General features: G+C 39.2%; 1 protein-coding gene across 1 annotated transcript in view; it reads left to right on the top strand.

Moving 5' to 3' along the window:
- Positions 1–20,347, top strand: part of slit3 (slit homolog 3 (Drosophila)) — a 436,863-nt gene that overhangs the window by 32,855 nt on the left and 383,661 nt on the right. Inside the window, exon 3 of the mRNA XM_041797351.1 lies at positions 12,522–12,593. Coding sequence (XP_041653285.1) covers positions 12,522–12,593 — 72 coding nt within the window. The remainder of the gene's footprint in view (positions 1–12,521; positions 12,594–20,347) is intronic.

Consider the following 20,347-nt stretch of genomic DNA (forward strand, 5'->3'; position numbering starts at 1 on the left):
GTATGAAGCGATAAACACTTGGGAAATATTTGAAAAAAACTGAAATTGTCAGAGGGGCTAATAATTTTGTCCTCAAGTGTATATTTTCAGAAATAGGCAGGTGTTATTTCCATTCAACATGCTGATCCTCTGTTTCCAGTCACATATTTTACTCATGTGCTGACTTTAGGGCTCTGAAATGGACTTTTTAGGCTCTGCCAGCACAAAAAAAGCCATCTGTGGACAGAAACCAAAACTGTTTAGTTCTGCTGGAATGACAAAGTTTGTTCAATCAGGCAGTCCAACAAGCTCAGATTACACCTAATGTGTCTTCTCTTTGTGGTTCTTTCTCATATCCTTTCTTAATGTGTTAGTCAGATGTTATTCACCTGATGTTCGTTTGTTGCTTTTTCCAACCCCAAATCTCTTCCTTTTATTTAGGCTTTGCTTGTGCAAGTAATCAGTGTCAGAGTGGTTCTTCCCTGTTGTGCTGTAAATGGCTAAGAAAGCAAATGGACCAAGATAGGATTTTAAAAGAGGAGACTGACACACAATCCTATGAGTAAACAGCTGTCTTTTCCCCAAACCTAACTGAGCGGTTTTGGCTTTAAAACCCAACCAAGTGTGTGGTGAGCTTTGTAAAATGTTTGGTTGGGTTTTGGTACAAACAGTGCTTGGTTAAGTTTAGGAAAGATCATGGTTTTTCATGGGACACAAATGCGGACGTGCTGTTTCTTTGGGTGAAAAATCCCCTTGGATCCTTGAAGACACACTTGGGGAAACAAGTTTAAGACGAGATAAAAGGTTTATAAATCATGAGGGAATATCTAATTCCTGGTTTCACCTAGATTACGTTGTGGATAGAGCTAGTTATGATTTATTTAGCCATAAAGATATTTTTTCCCTTCCCTCTGCCTCAAACCTTGAGCTGTCTGAGCACATTTATACCAAAACAAATGAGTTGGTCAGAAAATTATCTCAAGAACTTTTTGTTTTAATGCTGCTTTAAAACATCATTTTTAGTGATATAGGTAAGAGGACATGGCTTCTACTCTTCCATAAACCAGCAGGTCTGTTAGAAGCTCTTTTTTCCTCTTTTTGACCTGTATTTTTGTCTTTACAAGTAGTCCCATTAGCAAACAGAAACCTTCCATGCTGGAGCAATTAGGTTAATGCTATATTTACCTAATGGACCTGTATATGGCTATAGGGGAAACAAGTCTCTATAAAATAAGCTTCTCGGCCTAATGAGGGATTTCAGCGCAAGTGAGATTGCTGAGGCCCAATCTAAGGAGTTAAATTTAGAATTACTGAATATTTACAAGATTGAGTAAGAGACTAATCATGAGCTGGAATGGCAGCAGCATCCAGACTCTGAAGAGTCAAACAAGCATCGCAGCAACATGATGTTAAACTGACAATACACAGAGACTGAACTGCCAAAACAATGTTACAATTTCTGGTAAATGTTATCAAGAAATAAGTAACTTACCACAAGAATGATGAAGAGAAAGGTGGTGTAGCTCTGTAAACTCTTCTCAACCATGTCTCAGAAAAAAATAGCTTAGAAGTGATTGAATTTTAATGTTTTGCAATACTGGGACTTCCAGAGATCAGTTGTGGAATTTGATATTTAGTGAAGCGGAATCAACTTTTCACATCCTTTTAAAACACTAAAGAGATCATTTATAGAGAATATTTATACACTCCAAAATTATGAAAAAAAAAAAAAAGTAATCACAGTTCACTCACACAGGTGAGTTACTGAACAGAGAGCATATGGAGTGTTCACTAGAGCACATGCATGATGTTTGTATGTGAGGTCTACAGACTGTTAGTTTGGGTTACCGCTGTCTGCTGCTTCAGTGCCCTCTTGTCTCTTGTTTGTGAAGGTTCTCATTCATCCAGGTCATGGTTATCCAAATCTTCGTCAAGGTGGTGACCTAATGCACACTATGTTTGGAGTATTCCTCACGACCTCCTTCAAGTCCAGTTAACCACTTGACATAGACTTGGATACCCATTACCTTTTTAAAGGGTTGTGGGTAGTGTTGGGTATCATTTGTTTTTTTTGTTTTTTTTTATTTTCAAGTGACACCCTTCAATCCTGAAAATGACACCAAAGGAAAAGTGCAAAAAATTGCAATATGGCAAGTGTCCACTTGAGGCTGGCTGCAGAAACATTCGGAAACAAGTACACAACACATGTTAAAAAGCCTACCTTTACACTAGAAATAAACTGGTTTACAGCCTGGTTCAAAAAACAAAACATGTCTCATCAGCTAATGTCTTCATGTTCTCACACTGTACGGGGGGGGGGGGGGGGGGGGGATTTTTTTTTAAACACCTCACTGCGCACTTATTGGCACGTTTCATTTGTTTGACAGAGAGCTTTACAGGCAGACACTATTTATCTGTCAACCAGAAGACAAGCATTATTGACAGCTTTGCTGACAGGAAGTTGAGCTCAGTGGGCGGGCTCTCGTCTGCTGTTAGATTGATCCAAAGTTCGGTTGAGACAGCGACTTCAATATGGAAGCTCCCACTGATTGGTTTCAATCTTGAAGGATGGATTGCACAACTTGCGTTCGTTTGATTTTGTGCAGTTTGATGTTCCCAAAGTCCGAACTGAGCTGGAAAAGAAGGCTTTTAGGTTTTCTGCTCCCTTTGCGTAGAACAGTCTGCAGACTGAATTCAAACTGCAGAAATTTGTGTCTCTGAATGTTTTTAAATCTTCAATGAAAACTCTTGAAACCAAACTGTCTTTATGCCACTGTTTTTGATGATGTATTTATTATTACTGTACCTGTTGTTTATTAAGAACTGTGTGAGTTTGAGTGTGTTTGAATTTGAAACTGTATTGCTGCCATTGTTGGCCAGGTCTCCCTTAAAAAGAGGACTCTGATCTCAATGGGACCAACCTAGTTAAATAAAGGGTAAATAAAAAAGCTGTAAGCCCACCTATTGTAATCAAACGGCTGACGTCACACAGGCGTCAATTCTTTTTACAGTCTATGGTTTTTTCCTATACTGGTGCGAAACTGATACCTTTTAAAAGGTGCTGGTGTCCAAACAGTCCCTGAATCAATACTTTTAAGAGAAAAAAAAATGTTTTAAAAGTCAGCAGCTGAATAAAAACTGTCTCAGTGTTGTTAATGATTCTGATATGAGATGCCAGTAGAACATATAAGTGAAGGAAGCAGGTGTAACTTTCCTTTTAAGTGACAGGGATCGCACTGAGGTGGCGAGGTACTGATATTAAGCATCAAGGTCTCTCTTGGTATTCGTCACAGTAGATATTGGATGTGCTGGTACCAGTACTATGTTGGTTCCAGATTTTAAAACTCATCCCTAGTTGTGGGACATCTACTGATGTTGTATATCATCAGCTGTCATAAATGACTTACATGCAAAAAGACATGACAAAGTTACCCGTTTTTACTACAGGCATTTTTCTTTCATTCTTTAGAAATTAAAAACAACCGTAATGCATTGAAACTACAAGAAATCAAAATATTTCGACTGCCATAATTTTCAAATGTCATTTATGAAGGAACTCTCTACATTTGTACACTTCTTTTGACACTTGAGCAGGCATTTTAGAGATGATTCATATGGAGATTTTCCATTCCACTATGTTTGAAGTGTTCTTCAAGGGGATGCACCTTTAGCATTCACCCTACCCACACATTCCAACAAGAAGCAGGAGACCCCTAGTCCTAGATGTAAGTGTGCAAAGTATAGGGGTAGAGCTAAGTGAAAGGGCAGAGTGGTGTATCGGGACTGAGCTAAAGAAAACCCCTCTTTAAAGTAAGGCATGTCTGGCCTGCATTTAATTGATTAGCCGTAAAAGGCAATACCAGCTATTCTGACTCTGTGCCCTTGTTGTCTCGAAAAACAGCTGAGCACAATGACTTATCACAGACTCCACTTGTAGCTGTCAGTCATTATCTAAAGCGGATATTATTTTCCAGGTTGGATCTCATATATTCTGTAGCTCATCTCTGTGCCTGTGAATTATCAATGGGAGATCCCTGAGTCATTGCTGATGCTGCATTAACTCGTCTAACTCATCTAAGAGCTGCTCTCAGCAGAGTGTGACTCTTCGCCTCCTCTCAGCTGTCCTAATTGACTGGAAGAGCTCTCTCACTCTTCTGCATCAAGTGGCTCGAGTGTGTGTGTCTGTGTGTAACTGTGTGTGTGTGTTAGGCCTATAATAACTATAATCACTGTTGGCTGCATGCAGCTTCCCTCCTCACTCTGTTTTACCCAAACCGGCAGATAAAAATACACTCCTGGCTCAAACTGCGCTGAGGAGTGGAAATAGGTTTGTGCATGCGTTTCTTCAACTTTAACCAAACTTGTGAGGACAAAGGAAGGTTTGGGAACTTGTGTTGTTAATATTTCAGGTTTTATGTGCGTGTGATTGAGTAATATAAAAGGAAAGAGAGCGAAATGAAGATTTGTTAGCATTTTGATGACTTCTGACAGGACAAGAAGGGCCGAGGAAAGGAGGCTGTGTGAGCGCCTGTTTGCGTGTGGTGGACCAGCAGCTCGTTTCATGTGGTTGGTGATAAACTGCTGTGACATTTCCCCACTCTAAATCTCTTAAAGAAATGGGGAGGAGATGGCTTGGGAAAAGAAGATAGTCTGAGAAAGTACACACTCTGCAACAAGTACCAAACACACACATGCATTAGCGTGTACTATATCAACGGATGAACAAAGGCGTACATGGTCTCACAGAGAGTACCCTTTAACCTTATCAGCAGTAAAAAAGGTATTACTGTTACTTACCACACTGTTATCTCTCCCTCTTATTCATCTCTCTCTCTCTTTCACGCACACACTAAAATGCAGAGTTCTGGGATTCCTGGGCACTTACATAGATCCCATGGGGAAAGTTTGTATGTAGTTTAATGTGTCTGACATTCTTCCCATGAAGACTAATAGTTGCTGGAAAATCAACCTCAGTACCCATGAATGAACATGCTGGCAATTACTGATAATTAGTTGTGTGAAAATGGTAGACCCCAATAACATCTAAAACACCCAAATCAGACCAACAAATAGTGCATAAATACAACTATATTTGCTATATTTTCAGCTTAGAATTGTTACCCTTGGGTGTTAACACTCCATTGGGAAGCATCTGGGATAACTTTGTTGGATTAAAAATCCCAAACTCCTTAATTTTCTAACCCTGGTGTCCGTTCACACCTCCCCACAGGCCCTCTCTCTTCTGATTGGCCAGCCATGTAGAAGTTGGGTTCTCTTGGATGAAGCCAATGCATAAGTGCAAAAAAAAAAAAAGCAGTTCCTTTAGTGTTACCGATAAACCGATGCATCAGTTTAGCATCGGTATCAGCCAGTATCGGTCCCGTCGGCCGACATTAGCTATCCTCAAATAATGTGCAGTAAACAGATAGCAGAAGTCAGTGTTTATCTTTTGTGTCCTGTCATTCTAGTGCTGGCATCTAGCTGCTGATTTAGAGAGGAGATTTCTAACAAGGCAGATGAAGTGGCCTGTTGGTAAAACACTACTCTGTTTTCATGGACAAAAACAAGAGAAAATGCTGGCAGAGTGGGAGTCTTTCACTAGACGTAGTAATGAAAAACATGGCTGTCAGTGTAGGCTACATTGTTATTTTACACATTCACTCTAAAACCAAACGTTAGAAGATTGTTAAAATTGCTTAGTTGTGTTCACTTAAAAATCTTTGATATCTATCTCACTTTAAGTTTTTTCTTTGTAATTTCAATCTATTTTACAATAATCCCTCAATCTGCATGAAAAATGATGGGAGAGGACTTCCTGGTTTAGTTTTACCTTTTCACTTTCTGTCAGTTGTTGTCGCTTAAGTTGGCCCACCATTAGTGACATAAATGTTCAAGATTAAAGTGATAGAAATAAGTAAGAATCTCAGTGGAGGAAGAATATTTAGCTTAATGATAAGTAAATGGTAAATGAACTTCAGCATGTATGTAGCGAATTTCTACCAGCAGCAGGTCACACCTTTTCACACAATTCACACACTCATGGCAGAGTTTGCTATAGAGAATTGGCCATCAGTATTTGCTAACCCCATTCATACACATCCATACACATTTACACACAATAGAGAAAATAGTGTGAGCGAACTGAGGTCCAGTTTCTTACTCAAGGACACATTGACATGTGACTGCAGGAGCTGGGGATTGAACCCATGACCTTCTGATTGAGACACAACAGACTCTACCTACTGAACTATAATCCCCGACTTTAACATGTGGTCTTGTGTTGTATTTCAGCAAAAATGTTAAGTGTTGTAAAGTTTTCTCAGTTTAGTTTAACTTAGAGGGGGTTGATTTAACCCAACGTAAATGTACGAGTTAAACTGAGTTGATATGACTTTAAATGTTTTAGTAGCAACAAATTCTGTGGGTTTTTTTTAGGCACTTAAATTTTTTGTGTAATTAGTAACCTCTAATGCTGAAGTTCTATTAACACATTGGGGATTGTAGCACAAATTACACTGCCTGGCCAAAAAAAGTCGCCACCTGGATTTAACTAACCAAATAGGTACAAGCCTCCTATTGGATAATTACTGCATGGGTGATTATCTTGCAGCTGGCAACAAGTTATTTAAGCCCAGCTGATGCAATGAGTAACTTCTCATTTCTTAAACAACCATGTTGAAATACACATCCTGTGGTCGTGGAAAAGATGTTAGTCTGTTTAAGAAGGGTCAAATCATTGGCATGAAAAAAAAAAAGGCTTCAGTTTGCTAGGGAGCATAAAGATTGGACTCTGGAGGAATCGAAGAAGGTCATGTGGTCTGATGAGTCCAGATTTACCCTGTTCCAGAGTGATGGGCGCATCAGGGTAAGAAGAGAGGCAGGTGAAGTGATGCACCCATCATGCCTAGTGCCTACTGTACAAGCCTGTGGGGGCAGTGCTATGATCTGGGGTTGCTGCAGTTGGTCAGGTCTAGGATCAGCAACATTATGTGCCCAAAGAATGAGGTCAGCTGACTACCTGAATATACTGAATGACCAGGTTATTCCATCAATGGATTTTTTCTTCCCTAATGGCACGGGCATATTCCAAGATGACAATGCCAGGGCTCAAATTGTGAAAGAGTGTTTCAGGGAGCATGAGACATCATTTTCACACATGGATTGGTCACCACAGAGTCCAGACCTTAACCCCATTGAGAATCTTTGGGATATGCTGGAGAAGGCTTTGTGCAGTGGTCAGACTCTTCCCCCATCAATAAGATCTTGGTGAAAAATTAATGCAACACTGGAAGGAAATAAATCTTGTGACATTGCAGAAGCTTATTGAAACAATGCCACAGCGAATGCTTGCTGTAATCAAAGCTAAAGGTGGTCCAACGAAATATTAGAGTGTGTGACCTTTTTTTTTGGTGCCGACTTTTTTTTTGGCCAGGCAGTGTATATATTTTAATTTGAGTCTACTCAAAAATGTATGTCCACTACCTAAAAACTTTGACGTAATCAGTTTCAACAAATACTTTGAGTATGTTTAACTTGTTTGGTTTTACAGTGTAGGCTATTTTTCCTTTAAGCATATTGTCAGAGACCGGCAGTAATGCACGAGACACAGGAGTACTTTTAAAGAAAATGTAGGTTGTCATTTTACCCAAACAATGGAAACCCAATTCTACTAACCAACTTATAAGAACTAGGCCTATAAAAATGGTCAACTTAATATAACTACAAGTAAATAGAACACAATAAAGGTGTGAACTGAGACAAGCAGACCCAACACAATGAGACAAAGGGAACAATTATATAGGTTTGAAACCAAATTAAAAGCAAAGGGGGTAGACAAAATGGACGCTTAACTAAATGCAAAACAAAACTAAACCCATTTACCCCCGTGTCATCATGGCTCTTGGTCTGCTCCAAACAAGCTGGCTTCAGCATAAAGTCCTCTCTGCTCTTTGGCCACACCTTTTGCCTGAACCAGGAAGTTCCCTCCCCCACCATCCAGGTAACTCAGAGAAAGAAATGATTAGAACAACAGAAATGTTTAATCCCACAAAAGCATATCGTAACCTCTACTGGATTTGTTTTTCCAACTTTAATACACCAAAGGTGAGGTATATAACAGAAGCTGAGTCATCCTGATATTTTTTCTGTATGTAGCTCTAAGTTAAAAAGTTTGGACACCCCTGGTTTAGCACATTCTGCAACCTGAACTCTGAAGACTCAGGGATTATTTGGTCAGGTTTTTACTAAGCGATATGAAAATTTTCCAAAATGTAGTTCAAATATTAAACACAGATGTCTGAAAGTATAGGAGCAGTATAATGAACCTTAATCATATCTCCCCTTTGGATCAAACCTTTGGATGGAGGAGTGTACCACCTAAAACAATGACTTGTTTTAACTTGACTTGAGTCTGCCTCTTTTTAATACAAATCTACATTTAACTCAGTTTTCTATTCATCCTCACTGTAAACCTAATCCAGCAGCATGAATATTTCTTAATCTGAGCAGTCAGATCATCTCACTATAATCACAGGCTCAGCTTGTGTCTGCATGGCCAACACTTAACCTGATATCTTTGGCAGCTTTGCATTGCAAGATTTCTTCCAGATTGTGGTAAAATGGAGTAATGCCAAACAAATGTAGACATAGGTGAAAATTCCTGCTTAATATCGAACATTTGGCTGTAGAAAGTTAAATTGCTTTCACCCATTGTGCGTCAACAGCACGTGAAGTTAATATCTCCCGAAGTGTTTCCTTGTTTCCTGCGGAGGCCAGGCGCTCTGAGAGTGCCATAAGGTAGCATGACATCATTGTGCATTTAAGAGCGGTTACTTAAACGTCCTTATATTGTTGAAAAGAGAGTTATTAGACACATCAGACCCCACGCGTATGAAATAAATTCATGTTTTCTCCCTTTTTCTCATCTCTGTGCCTGATACAGACCAATTTAAAAACAATACCTCATCTGAGCAGCGTGCCAACATTGACTCCACACGCCATGTGTTTGGCTTCATATCCCTTGCCTTTTTGTACTTCATACAATAAATCAGCATGTGGTTAATCCCTCATTTGGACAAATAAACTCTGATAGTTACTCAAATTCATGTCTTGATTTCGCTTACTTTGGAGCGTAAGTGATATTCTTTCCTATCAGGATGGAGAAAATGTCTGGAATAAACATGATGTTTTCATGCTGGCTGCTCTGTAAATGATGACTGATGTGCTGTAGCCAGGACTGTGGATATGTTTACATGTATGTTTAAGCATGTTCGTACCAGAGCAGAACTCTGTACCCATGTTTACTCTCTGCATGTTTACACACATATCTGACATTACACATTAGTGCTGCGTGTGCATTTCTATGCATCGTCTGTGCACTTTGTATTTGCACCTGTCAGTTTGTGTTTGACTTTGTAAGCTAAGAGATCAGACTTTTTCCCTTGGCTGTCGTTACTTCAATGTGAGTTTTTCACCATTTACAGCGGTTGGAGCTGGATGGATCCAAGCAGCTGATAAGTGTCATGTTTCAAAGCAAATTTCTTGTGATATTTTGTCAAACCTGAAACGAAAACAGTTAAATGGTACACTTAAGCTTATACTGTATAGTGCTTTTCTAGTCGTCTGACTCCTGAAAGCACTTTTTACACCCCAGGTCTCCTTGCATAGGTCTCAATAGGCTTGCACATCTGGACACTGCAATTTTACTGCATTCTTCTTTGCAAAACTGCTCAAACTCTGTCTGGTTGCATGTGGATTAGGTGTGAACAGTCCTTTTAAAGTCCAAACACAAGTTCTCTATTGGACTGAGGTCTGAGCTTTGACTCGGCCACTCCAGAACATTCAGCTTGTTGTCTTTAAACCATTTCTGTGTAGCTTTTTCTGTATGCTCTAGATCATTGTCTTGCTGGAAAATAAATCTTTTCCCAAGCCTTCTAGGGTTTGCTAAGGGGCATCCCTACACAATGATGCTGCCACCACCATGGTTCACTGTGGGGATAGTGTGTTTTAGCTGATGTGCCAAAAATAGTTTCTTCTCTGATGAGCAGAAAACACCTTTTTGGTGTCATCAGACAAAAGAACTTTATTCCACTTGACCATGGAGTCTCCCGCATGCATTTTGGTGAACTATAGTCGAGATTTGATATGACTTTTCTTCAACAGTGGCTTTCTCTTTGTGACTCTCACATAAGCTTTGACTGAAGAACCCAGCCAACAGTTGTTGTAAGCAGAGTCTCTCCCATCTCAGCTGCTGAAGCTTGTAACTCCTTCAGAGTTGTCATAGGTGTCTTGTTGGCCTCTCTCACTAGTCTCCCTCTTGCACGGTCACTCAGTTTTTGAGGACGGCCCAATCTAGGCAGATTTACTCATGTGCCATATTCTGAGTTGCTTGGAGTGTTATTTTGTCTTCATGGTGTAATGGTAGCAAGGAATACAGATTAACCAGTGACTGGACCTTCCAGGCACAGATGTCTTTGTACTAGAATCACTTGAGATGAAATCACTGCACTCTGGTGATCCCCATTTCACAAACAGTGAGACTACTCGCACTGATTGGCTGGACCTCTGTTGAATTAGGTCAGCCACTTTACTTGAATTGTATTTTTTACTTTATATATATATTTTTTTATTTAATTGCAGAAATCTGTTTTCACTTTGACATCCATGGGTCTTTATGTTCTTTGTTTTTGGTTAAAAAGCTTAATTTTATTGACCATGGTGGGGATGGAAAACTTATGACCAAAACTTATAATTTTTAATTTTTCTAGCCCTGTGAATTAAAGGCCTTTCTACTTTTCTGACCCTTTTGAGTGCCTGGATCTGGATGATTTTTGCCGATGTTTTGTCATCATAAGTTTTTCATCCCTAAAATGACAATTCATAGGCACTGTACATGCTTTGTGATTACATCTTGGGGTAGAGCACATATAGGGTACAAATGCTGTGCATTTTGTTGGCGTATAAGCAGCCTCAGTCTACTCTTAGTAAATGAGGCCTTGGCTGTCATGTTCTTTTGCTGAATATTAAATTTTTTTTAATTTAGATTTTTGCTAATACACCCCCTTAAACTACCTAAGAAAGCAGACCCATCAGGCAAGTATGACAGATGATGGGAGTTTTGCTTTAAATTTCTGTATTTTGATGCCCACTATCACATGTTTGAGTTTCTGTATGTTTAATACTGGAGCCATATGCATGTTTCAGTCTTAGTCCAAGAGACTCCTGGATGTTTGTTTGTGTTTGCGTGGAGAACAGCTATGACAGGGTGTGGCTTAATGACTTTAATACAGCTGTATGTCCAAACATTTGCCTTAGACAGAATATTCAACTGACGGTCAAGCCAAAAGAAATCAGAGTCCAAATGGCAGGACAGATATTCTCTCAGGTGTAATAACTTATCTAGCCTTTCTTTGGCTTTTTGATATCTCTTTTACCTAATCTGTATTTTAGATAGATGTCACCTGTAGCCGAACCTCTGTCTCTCCTTTTTCTTCCTCTTATTTCTTCTCTAAAATCTTCCGTTTTGTCCCTTCCGTCTCCCCCTCCATCCCATCTTTTTTGAGAAGATGTCATTCTTAACATCCTCAGACAGAAAGTATAAACACACATATCTGTGGAGAGGTTCTCTCTCTTCTTGTCTCTGTCTCATCTGGAAAACCTTAGATTGCCCCAAAACATGACAGCCCCCCCACTCACACACTCACACACAGAGCAGGGTGGAGTGAATCTGCAGAGGAGACATGAAGGAGATATCCTCTGAGGGCTGGAGGAGGGATGGGTTTTTAAGTGTTTGTTTTGGCCTTTTACATTGTGACATTTGTGAAATGCGGCATATTCTGAACTTTTTAAACTTCTGCTTCATGCCAGGTCATTTTTTGATGTAGTGATTGCTTATTTATATAATCATTTTTTTTAAGCCCAAGTGTCTCTCTCCATCTTTAAAATCTCTAAATTTCTCTCTGGCAAGTGGCTGAGGTTTCTCTGTCCAGATAATGTAATATATCTGTTGTTTTTCTTCAAATTTAAACCTTCAGGTCAGCCAGGCTGCAGATAGCTGATCCAGAGTACATCATTCTCCTTCAGTTTGACTATTGAAGCTTGAAATGTTGAAGAATTATCTACAATTATGTTACTCTGCTGATAATTCGTCTAGACTGCTTTGACATCACTACATGATCGGATTCAGTTTTGATTTTGCCCCTACTAATGATATCTTACTGTTAACATTAGTACCTAAAATATGTTATGGTAGGATTTAATTTCATGAAGCAAATTTAACAGACAAACCCAGAGGAAACCATGGTAATTATTCTTTCTGTAGGAACTGGGAAGCAGAACTGAAATTCTTGTCTTATCACATCCATAATCATGAAAACTCACAACAGATTCCAAACTGGGAAGTGGTTGTTGATACTCAAGCGGGGATTTTATTCCCCTTTCTGTATTTTTTCTCTGCAGTCTACTGATATCACTTTTTGACTCATGTAATTTCTTGAGTAAACAACCGTTGTTTTTCTCCTTTGTCTCTCTCTCCATCTCTACAGTCACCTTGAGGATAACCAAATCACTGTCGTTGAGCGAGGAGCCTTCCAAGACCTCAGACTGCTGGAGAGACTGTAAGTTCATCATCATATGCTGCTGTTTTCTCTTTTTATTCAGCAAAAACAGCCAATGCAAACATATGGTGTATTAAACCCTGCAGAAACATGCATGCATGTAGTCACAGGAATGCAAGTTCACACATATGCAACTGTCTGTTTTCAGATTATAGTTTTTTTCTGAATATGCTGAAAACAAGAGCTCGTTGTTGTGTAATACACACACACATCCACACAGACTGTACCTGGATGACACCAGAGTCCATCCACTTCACACACAGCTGAAGAATCTCTCACCAATATACTGTAAAAATTATCATGCTGGTTCAACTTAGAAACTGAAATTCAATTCCTGCCTTAAAAACAGGCGTGAACTGAACTTGAAGAAAAGTATTATTTGAACTCAGGATGTCATATATCTGTTAACCTATATAAGTTATATATGTTGATTAGATAACATTTATCATTTGAACTATTTTACTTTAACATTAAAGAAAACATACTTTCTCTTGTAAAAGAAACTTACAATTAAACCCTATTTTAACTCACAAACCTCATTTATGCTAGTTGTTTATTTCATGATTACTTTCAAAATTTTACACTGTCAGTTAAAATTACTCACTGTATGATTTTATACATTCAAGAAAACCTACTTTCTTGTTTCAAAGAAACTTACAATTATCCCCTATTTTTCAACTCACTAAAGTCATTCATACCAGTTGTTATATTCATGATTATTGATTGCTAGAATTTGATACTGCAAGTTAAAACTCACCATATCACATACATTCAAGAAAACTTACTCTATCCTGTCCAAGGAAATATTGCCGACTCAAACTGAACACCTGTGACAAAGTCCACAAGACAAATGTGTCTTAACGCCAGAATGGAGGGTAGCCCTTTATTTTAGTCGGCCCATATTACCAAGTAATTTTATAGTAATAAGTGGTATTATCTAGTCATTTTCAAGAATACCCTGCTAAATAATAATAAGTTGGCATTTTACCAAATAACCACTCAATAGTATTAAGGAAGTATTTGCCAAGTAATAATGTATTAATTGTCAAGTGATTCCTTGCAATATTGTGGCAATTCCCTGTTAATTAGGCAGTATTTACCAAATAATTTCTAAGAAATAAGATGACAATTTTTAATGAGTTAACTGATAATTTCCATTTAGTTTCTTTATGTTGGCCCACTAAATAAAAATGAGCCCTTCTTGAATAATTTTCAAGTCATTTTTAGGGTTAAGGGTTAGTGAAATTTCAAAATCACATCACTTATTTCTATAAGATTACCAGGTAGCTACTAAAATAATGTGCTTCTGAATGGAGCACAGAGACAGAAGCAGAGCTGGGCTGGAAGGTCAGAACTTCACCCTTTGAAGGAGTTAGACCCCTGCCACAGGTGGGACATCAGGAACTCAGTGGATAACTTCACTCATGATGTTGAAGTGTTTAACATAAAAAAACAACAATTCAAATCCAAATCTAGTTATAAAGCACATTTAAAAACAACAAAATGTTGACCAAAGCATAAAAATCAAAACAATTAAAAACAATAAAAACACAATAAAGCACAGGACCAATGCAAAAACAGGAGAACATGAAAGGATCAGTTAAAACAGAAAGGATATAAATCCAGTTCTCAAGCAGAGCCAAACGCCAGAGGATAAAAGTGTGTTTTTAAGACGGATTTAAAAGCAGCCAGGGAGGGGGACAGGCAAACATGAGAGACAGAGCATTCCAGATTCTTTGGCGCAGCTACTGAAAAAACTCGGTCAACGAGCCTTAAACCACCAGAAACAGGAGTAAAGGATTCCCAGCAGTAATTACTGTAAAACAGGCAACATCTAAACACATTTAAACACATATAAATACATCTAAATATCTGAAATGCATCTTTGCACAAGGGCATGATGAGAAAACTTGTGGTGATGAATGAATGAGTAAGAAAAGTCTTACTGCTTGAACCTCCACTGAGCTCTGTAACTTATGATGTTATGTGGAATAAATGATAGAAACAAGTTGTGATAACTTACTGGTCTCATCATTTTTACAGTGCTGCCCTGTTGAGTATGTGTGTCTTTTTGTGTGTGTGTGTCCTTCAGCTCACATCTAGGCTCGAGTCAACAGAATCAAGGTGTCAGTGCGTAACACAACACTTCTCACACACACCTGCATGTTTATGTCTCTGTGTTTTAAAGGGATGCTAGAGGGAGGAAATGCTTTCATGTTCCATCTCTGCTACTCTCTGTTATTGATGGCAAAGCTCAATTTAACATAGAAACACACTGCTTTACATCATTTTATTGCTAAACTACATTTTTGTATCTGCCGGTTTCACTGGGCGGCCCTTCAGAGTTTAGCTGCGACTGATGAGAGCAGCATTTTTAGGAACTTGGCTATCTGGACAGTGTTAAATTCTCACTGGTTTGGCTCAGAGTGGAGCTGAGACGTTCTTCATCGACACATCTGTTCAGGTGGACTTTCTGCTGGGGACTTACTTTTTGGTTGACAGTAGTCTTTTGAACCGAATCTCAGGTAAAGGTTTGATTATTCAGACTTTGAAGCAATGTCAGGGAGAGAACAGAGGGAGAAGTTAAAGATTTTACCTGCTTTTTAAGGTAAATTCTAGGAACAAGTCCGTGATAGGTAGCAGAAATAGTTTTTTATGAGGGATTTGGATACATGAGGCCCAACAATATGTCTTTCCATAGTCTAGTCATGCCAGTACCTTGAAGGCCAGGTGATAGAAAACTCATCTGAGGAGGCACTGAGTGGCAGCGACATGTGTATCTCTCTGAGAGGTGTGTGATCTCTCTCTGGAGATCACACATCTCTCAGAGAGAGTGAGAGGTGATGGGCTGCTTCGCTGTTAAAACGCTCTTTAGTGCAGTGTGTCAGGCAGAGTGAAAGGTCAGGGCATAGGTGCATCACATTGATCTAAGTCTTCATAGAAATACAACAACACTTTATCAATCCCATAGCTTACAGATGAAGTCAGTTTTCTGTGTTTTTGTGGAACATGCTTGGGAGAAAACCCTCCGCTGCTGGGACAAGAATGATGAGGCTCCTGCAGTTTTTACTCCTCTGATAGTGAAATGCTTTTTAAAATGCTTCGCTGACAGCTCCTCTGATGTTCTGCCTGTCAGGGTGAAAGGTCCGGGGCCAGAGGTCTCAGTGCTGAGTCTGTGCGATTTATGGCGTCACAATGTGAAAAACATGGAGCTTATGTAGTCATCTCTTTAGGGTGGGATATTCATGTGTGTCAAAACATGAAATATGAAGTCATAGGTTTGGAAAACTCACCTCATTTGTGCAGGTAGGGTGTCAGGGTTAGCCTGAAACTACAAAGTAAAACATTTGGCTGCTTTTAAGTTATGTATTAAGCTTAAATTGAATGATATTTGGATATAAGAATAGGATTTATGCTTAAGAAAGAGATTTTTACTTCACAACAATATCCCATTTCTGTATTTTGAGCTACTGGCCCTGTGAGATTAGCCGTCTAAAGTCTCCAAACCATTTTCTCTTGACTTTATTATGACTTCAGGGATAATTTTCCAAATTCTAAATATACAGCGACCATCAACGGGTGGTCTGGTGTTATTTCAAAGTAAACTCTTCATTATTTTTAAAGAAATATACAAAGGATTCTTAAAACCAGGGCAGATTTGTGAGCCGACTTCTCAAAATGACTCATAAGTGTAATAGTAGCCGATCATGTGCTTCTCTTTGGTACCAGCAGTTATTCTCTCAGAGCAGGGGTCAATTATTTCAAATGGAGGATATCTCTTCTTGGAGCACGGCTCTCTTTCCATCAGGGCACACAGGAGTGAAAGTCAGGGTCTTATTATCATTATCAGCAGGGTGAAAAGGTCGGTGTCTGCGTCTTCTCCAGCACAGATTCGACTCTGTGACCCCCCTGACCCCTCCCCACCCTCTATTTTCCCCTCCACGCCTCGTTTCTCAGCAGAATGCTTTGGTAGCTTGATAACACTTTCACTCCCTGCAGTCACACTGTCCTCATCTATCTCTGCTGCAGCCAACCACACCCTCGCTCTGCACAAATGCACGGGACCTTCCACCTGCTCATGCACGCCTACCTGTTGGGTGAAGCCATTTTTTCACCTTGTCCATCTTCCCCTGCCCCTTATTCCCTGCTTCTTAGGTCCAAAAGGTTTTTTTATTCTCAAACAGTATTTAAGGCCCAACTCAGGTCAAAGATTTACAACAAGACAAGCTGAAACTTGCAACTGCTTGCAATGGGCTTTGCAATATTCTTAAAGCCTGCTAGTTCATACTGCTGAAGCTAGAAGATGGTTTAGGGTTTCCAGTGAAGAACTTTCTGTACTTCATGTGTTGCATGTAACTAGTTGGGTAAGAAAAAAACGTAAGAAACAAGAGGATCTAGGCTTTGAAGACATCCTTAGTAGGGATGCAAAGAATTGCCAAAATTGTCAACATTATCTGATGACATTTGTTGCCATCAGATTGAATTGTTGATGATTCTTTGGATGCATTTTCATGCTGATATGGCATTGTTTCTCAGCATGGAGACTGATGAAGATTGAGCCATCTCGCATCTTTAATATCTTTGCTCAGGGTTGCAGGCAAATCAGTGACCGTGATGTGACACAGAAACAGAATACACCAAAATAAACAAACTCATACACTCTACACTGCGGATAAAAGTGTTAAACTTGTGCTGCAGAGTCCTGACAAAAGCCAGGGAGCACAGAGGAGGCCTATTTGTTAGCTCTGAAGCTAACTTTGGGGCTTTTGGGATCTTGCTTATCATGGGAGCATGATGGTAGTGCGTGAGCATTATTTATTTATTTATTTATTTTTGCCATTTCTTCACATTTTAAAGCTAAGGCTGTGCAGTGATTTTTCTCTCATTTAACATCCATCCTTTGACCTAAAACCCTGGATCTTGTCTCTCTTATCTTTCCTTTCCATCTTTCTTCTCTTTCCATCTTACAGTAAACACTGGAGCAAACTCTTCTCATATTAATATTTAACTTATATGTAACTTTATTTTCAAAATCTTGGTTCTGAACTGGTGAAATACATTTACCTAGAAACACTGTCTGAAGAGGCAAAGCTCAGAATATTTCTTAGAAGTTCTGGAAGATTTACAGCAGTTCAGAAACTTTTAGAGATGTTAGTGTTGAACAAATCTATTATGCAGGAAAACTCTAAATCCAGATGTGCTATTTCTAAACGTCTTTATAACTGTTCTAATAGTTTTATGTTTGCCAGAGTGATCAATCAAAAGCTGACCCATCCTCCTCTTGCCTTTCTGTCCATGAACATGTTTGCATTTGTAGATAAATACTAACAGATTTGTGCATGCTCAGATTGGGCAATTTATCATTACGTATCATGTGGCTGCAGCAGTTTGTCCACTGTAATGATTTGGCATTACTATTTCCCCTGTTGAAGCCACATCTCATTATTCTAATGAGACCTCTGTAATTCTTTTTCATCTTGTTATTTTTGCTCTTTTTTAACTTCCTTGTATGTGTACACTTCCTTGGCCCATAAAGCCTTTTACTCAGATCTGATTTCATTCTGATCCTGTAATTCTAGCGTGTAATAAAGCTTTAAAAACAGGGCAGGAAGAAGGAAACTCACCTCTTCACTAAGACATGAAATAATTGCTCTGACAAGGACTTAGAGTATGAAACCACCCAGCTGTGTTTTAACAACAATGATTTAAACAAGGTAGAAGAATCAGAGGGATTGAAATCTTAGGAGAATCCTGGCCAAGGCTGATTGCAGCTCCACTGCATGGACTAGAAACAGGATTTAATTTGTACAAAACCAAGGGCAAACTACAGAATAAGATCTTAAAAACATACATAAGCCATGTTAAATATTTGCATCCAGATATGTCCAATTTAGAATCAATTGAAATTGACTGTTAGTTGGATGGATGTAAAGTTTTTGGCCTAATTCCCTCATCCATCCATAGTCAGCAAAAACACAATTCTCTGACTGTTTTTACGATGTTCAAGCTATCTTTACCTGTTCTTTTAAAGACAATCATAGCTGTAGCCACTTGAAATCATGAATATCCAATGTATTCACTATCTACAAAACCCTGTTGTCCTGCGACCCTGAATGGGATAGGTGTTGTAGATAGTGGATAAAGGAAGGGACTCTGCTTTGTAAGGGCAGAACACAAAGGACAGCCTAGCATGCACTCTGATATCCATCCAACCAAGCCTGTCCAGTGAAACATATTTACAATCAAGCTGACAAGAAGAGGAGCTGGACCAAAATCACAATGGATGTAGCGGTTGGCTTACAACTAGCCACATTCAGCTTTTTTTTCTCTGAAGTTTGACCGAGGGAAATTTGAGGGTAGAGGAGTTGCTGCTTGTTGATGGAGATGTTCCAATACTATTCCGATACCAGAGCATTTAGTTTAGGCCAATTCCAAGCTCTGAGCCGATACCGGTGTAAACTTTCTGGACTGGCTTTGCTGTGGAAAACTGGCCCATTATTTTAGCCCTACAGTGAAATGTATAGCCTCTCTGTGACACTAAAATATGTTTTTCCTGCTAAATGTTTTTATTTTTACTGTTAAATACTAAAATAACAATGACACTGGGGGCCACATCACAGGCTCTCTTTCTCTCCATTTTCTTCTAGCTTCTTAGCATTCAATAAAAAAAAAAAAAATTGTATAAGATCTACCAGTGTGGATTTAATGTTTAAAGTCGCTGAATGTTTAAAGACACCAAAGCTCCAGGCTTGCTAGAAATGCTTCCATAGAGGCTACAAAGGCATGGATAGAGTCCTTTGAATGGCACAAGAAGAATAAAAGTAAGAGGCTACAATTCATAGTGTAAAAATCATTCAACTTTAAATAACCTGAGTCACTTCTTACCGTATACAACAACGCCTGTCTGGGAGGGTTTTTAACAAATGCAGAAAATGATGAATGTCATGCTGCCTCCAAACAGTAGGTCCATTTTTTTTTCCTTTGTTTGGTTCTTCTTCACTGCTCTGAAAACAGTAGTCTGTGTGTGCAGCATTTTCAAGCAGCAAAAAAGAATTGATTTCCAGTTTATAATGCAACGATATAGTATGGCTAAATGAGGCAAATATAAAGTTAAATGAGACTGTACTGGATGGTGTATGAACATGTGTACTCACTGATACAAATACCTGCATTTTTAGCAGTATCTGAAGTATTTTTGATACTGGTATTGGACTTGGAACAACTCTACTTGTTGGCGCTTGACTCTGTCAGTGTGTGGGTTGCTGTGTTTGCCATCTCATTGCACACTGCACACCTCAAAAAGAAAATTTAAGTGTGTAGTGGTAGTTTAGGCAAGATCAGCCGAACCCTTATCAGCTGACATCTAGCTGATTTACTCTAAGCACCGTATTAGCTAATTGCTCTCATGCTGCTATATTTAAACTGCTCTAGCCTTGCTACGCTTTGCTGCTCCCTCTGCAAACTGCTGTTTGCAACCCTCCTCCACCCCAGCTCCTCCTCTATGCTATATTTGACTTAATCAGTGTCATTCTCATGGCACTGATTCCTGCGCTGCTCTGGGTTTATTGCTGCTTCTCTCCCGCCCTCAGGCTTTCCTTGTGGGCACAGAAAATGCAGGAACGTGTGCTGTTTCTGCCTGATGCTTTCCATATAGGCTTGTGTAAGGGCAGGGTGATCCCAGAACAGCCATACCACTAAATATAAATAACAGCAATACAAGCAATTCAATTACTGCTAGAGAAAAAATTACAACC

The sequence above is a fragment of the Cheilinus undulatus genome, linkage group 10 (assembly GCF_018320785.1).
Source record: "Cheilinus undulatus linkage group 10, ASM1832078v1, whole genome shotgun sequence".
Taxonomy (NCBI): Eukaryota; Metazoa; Chordata; class Actinopteri; order Labriformes; family Labridae; genus Cheilinus; species Cheilinus undulatus.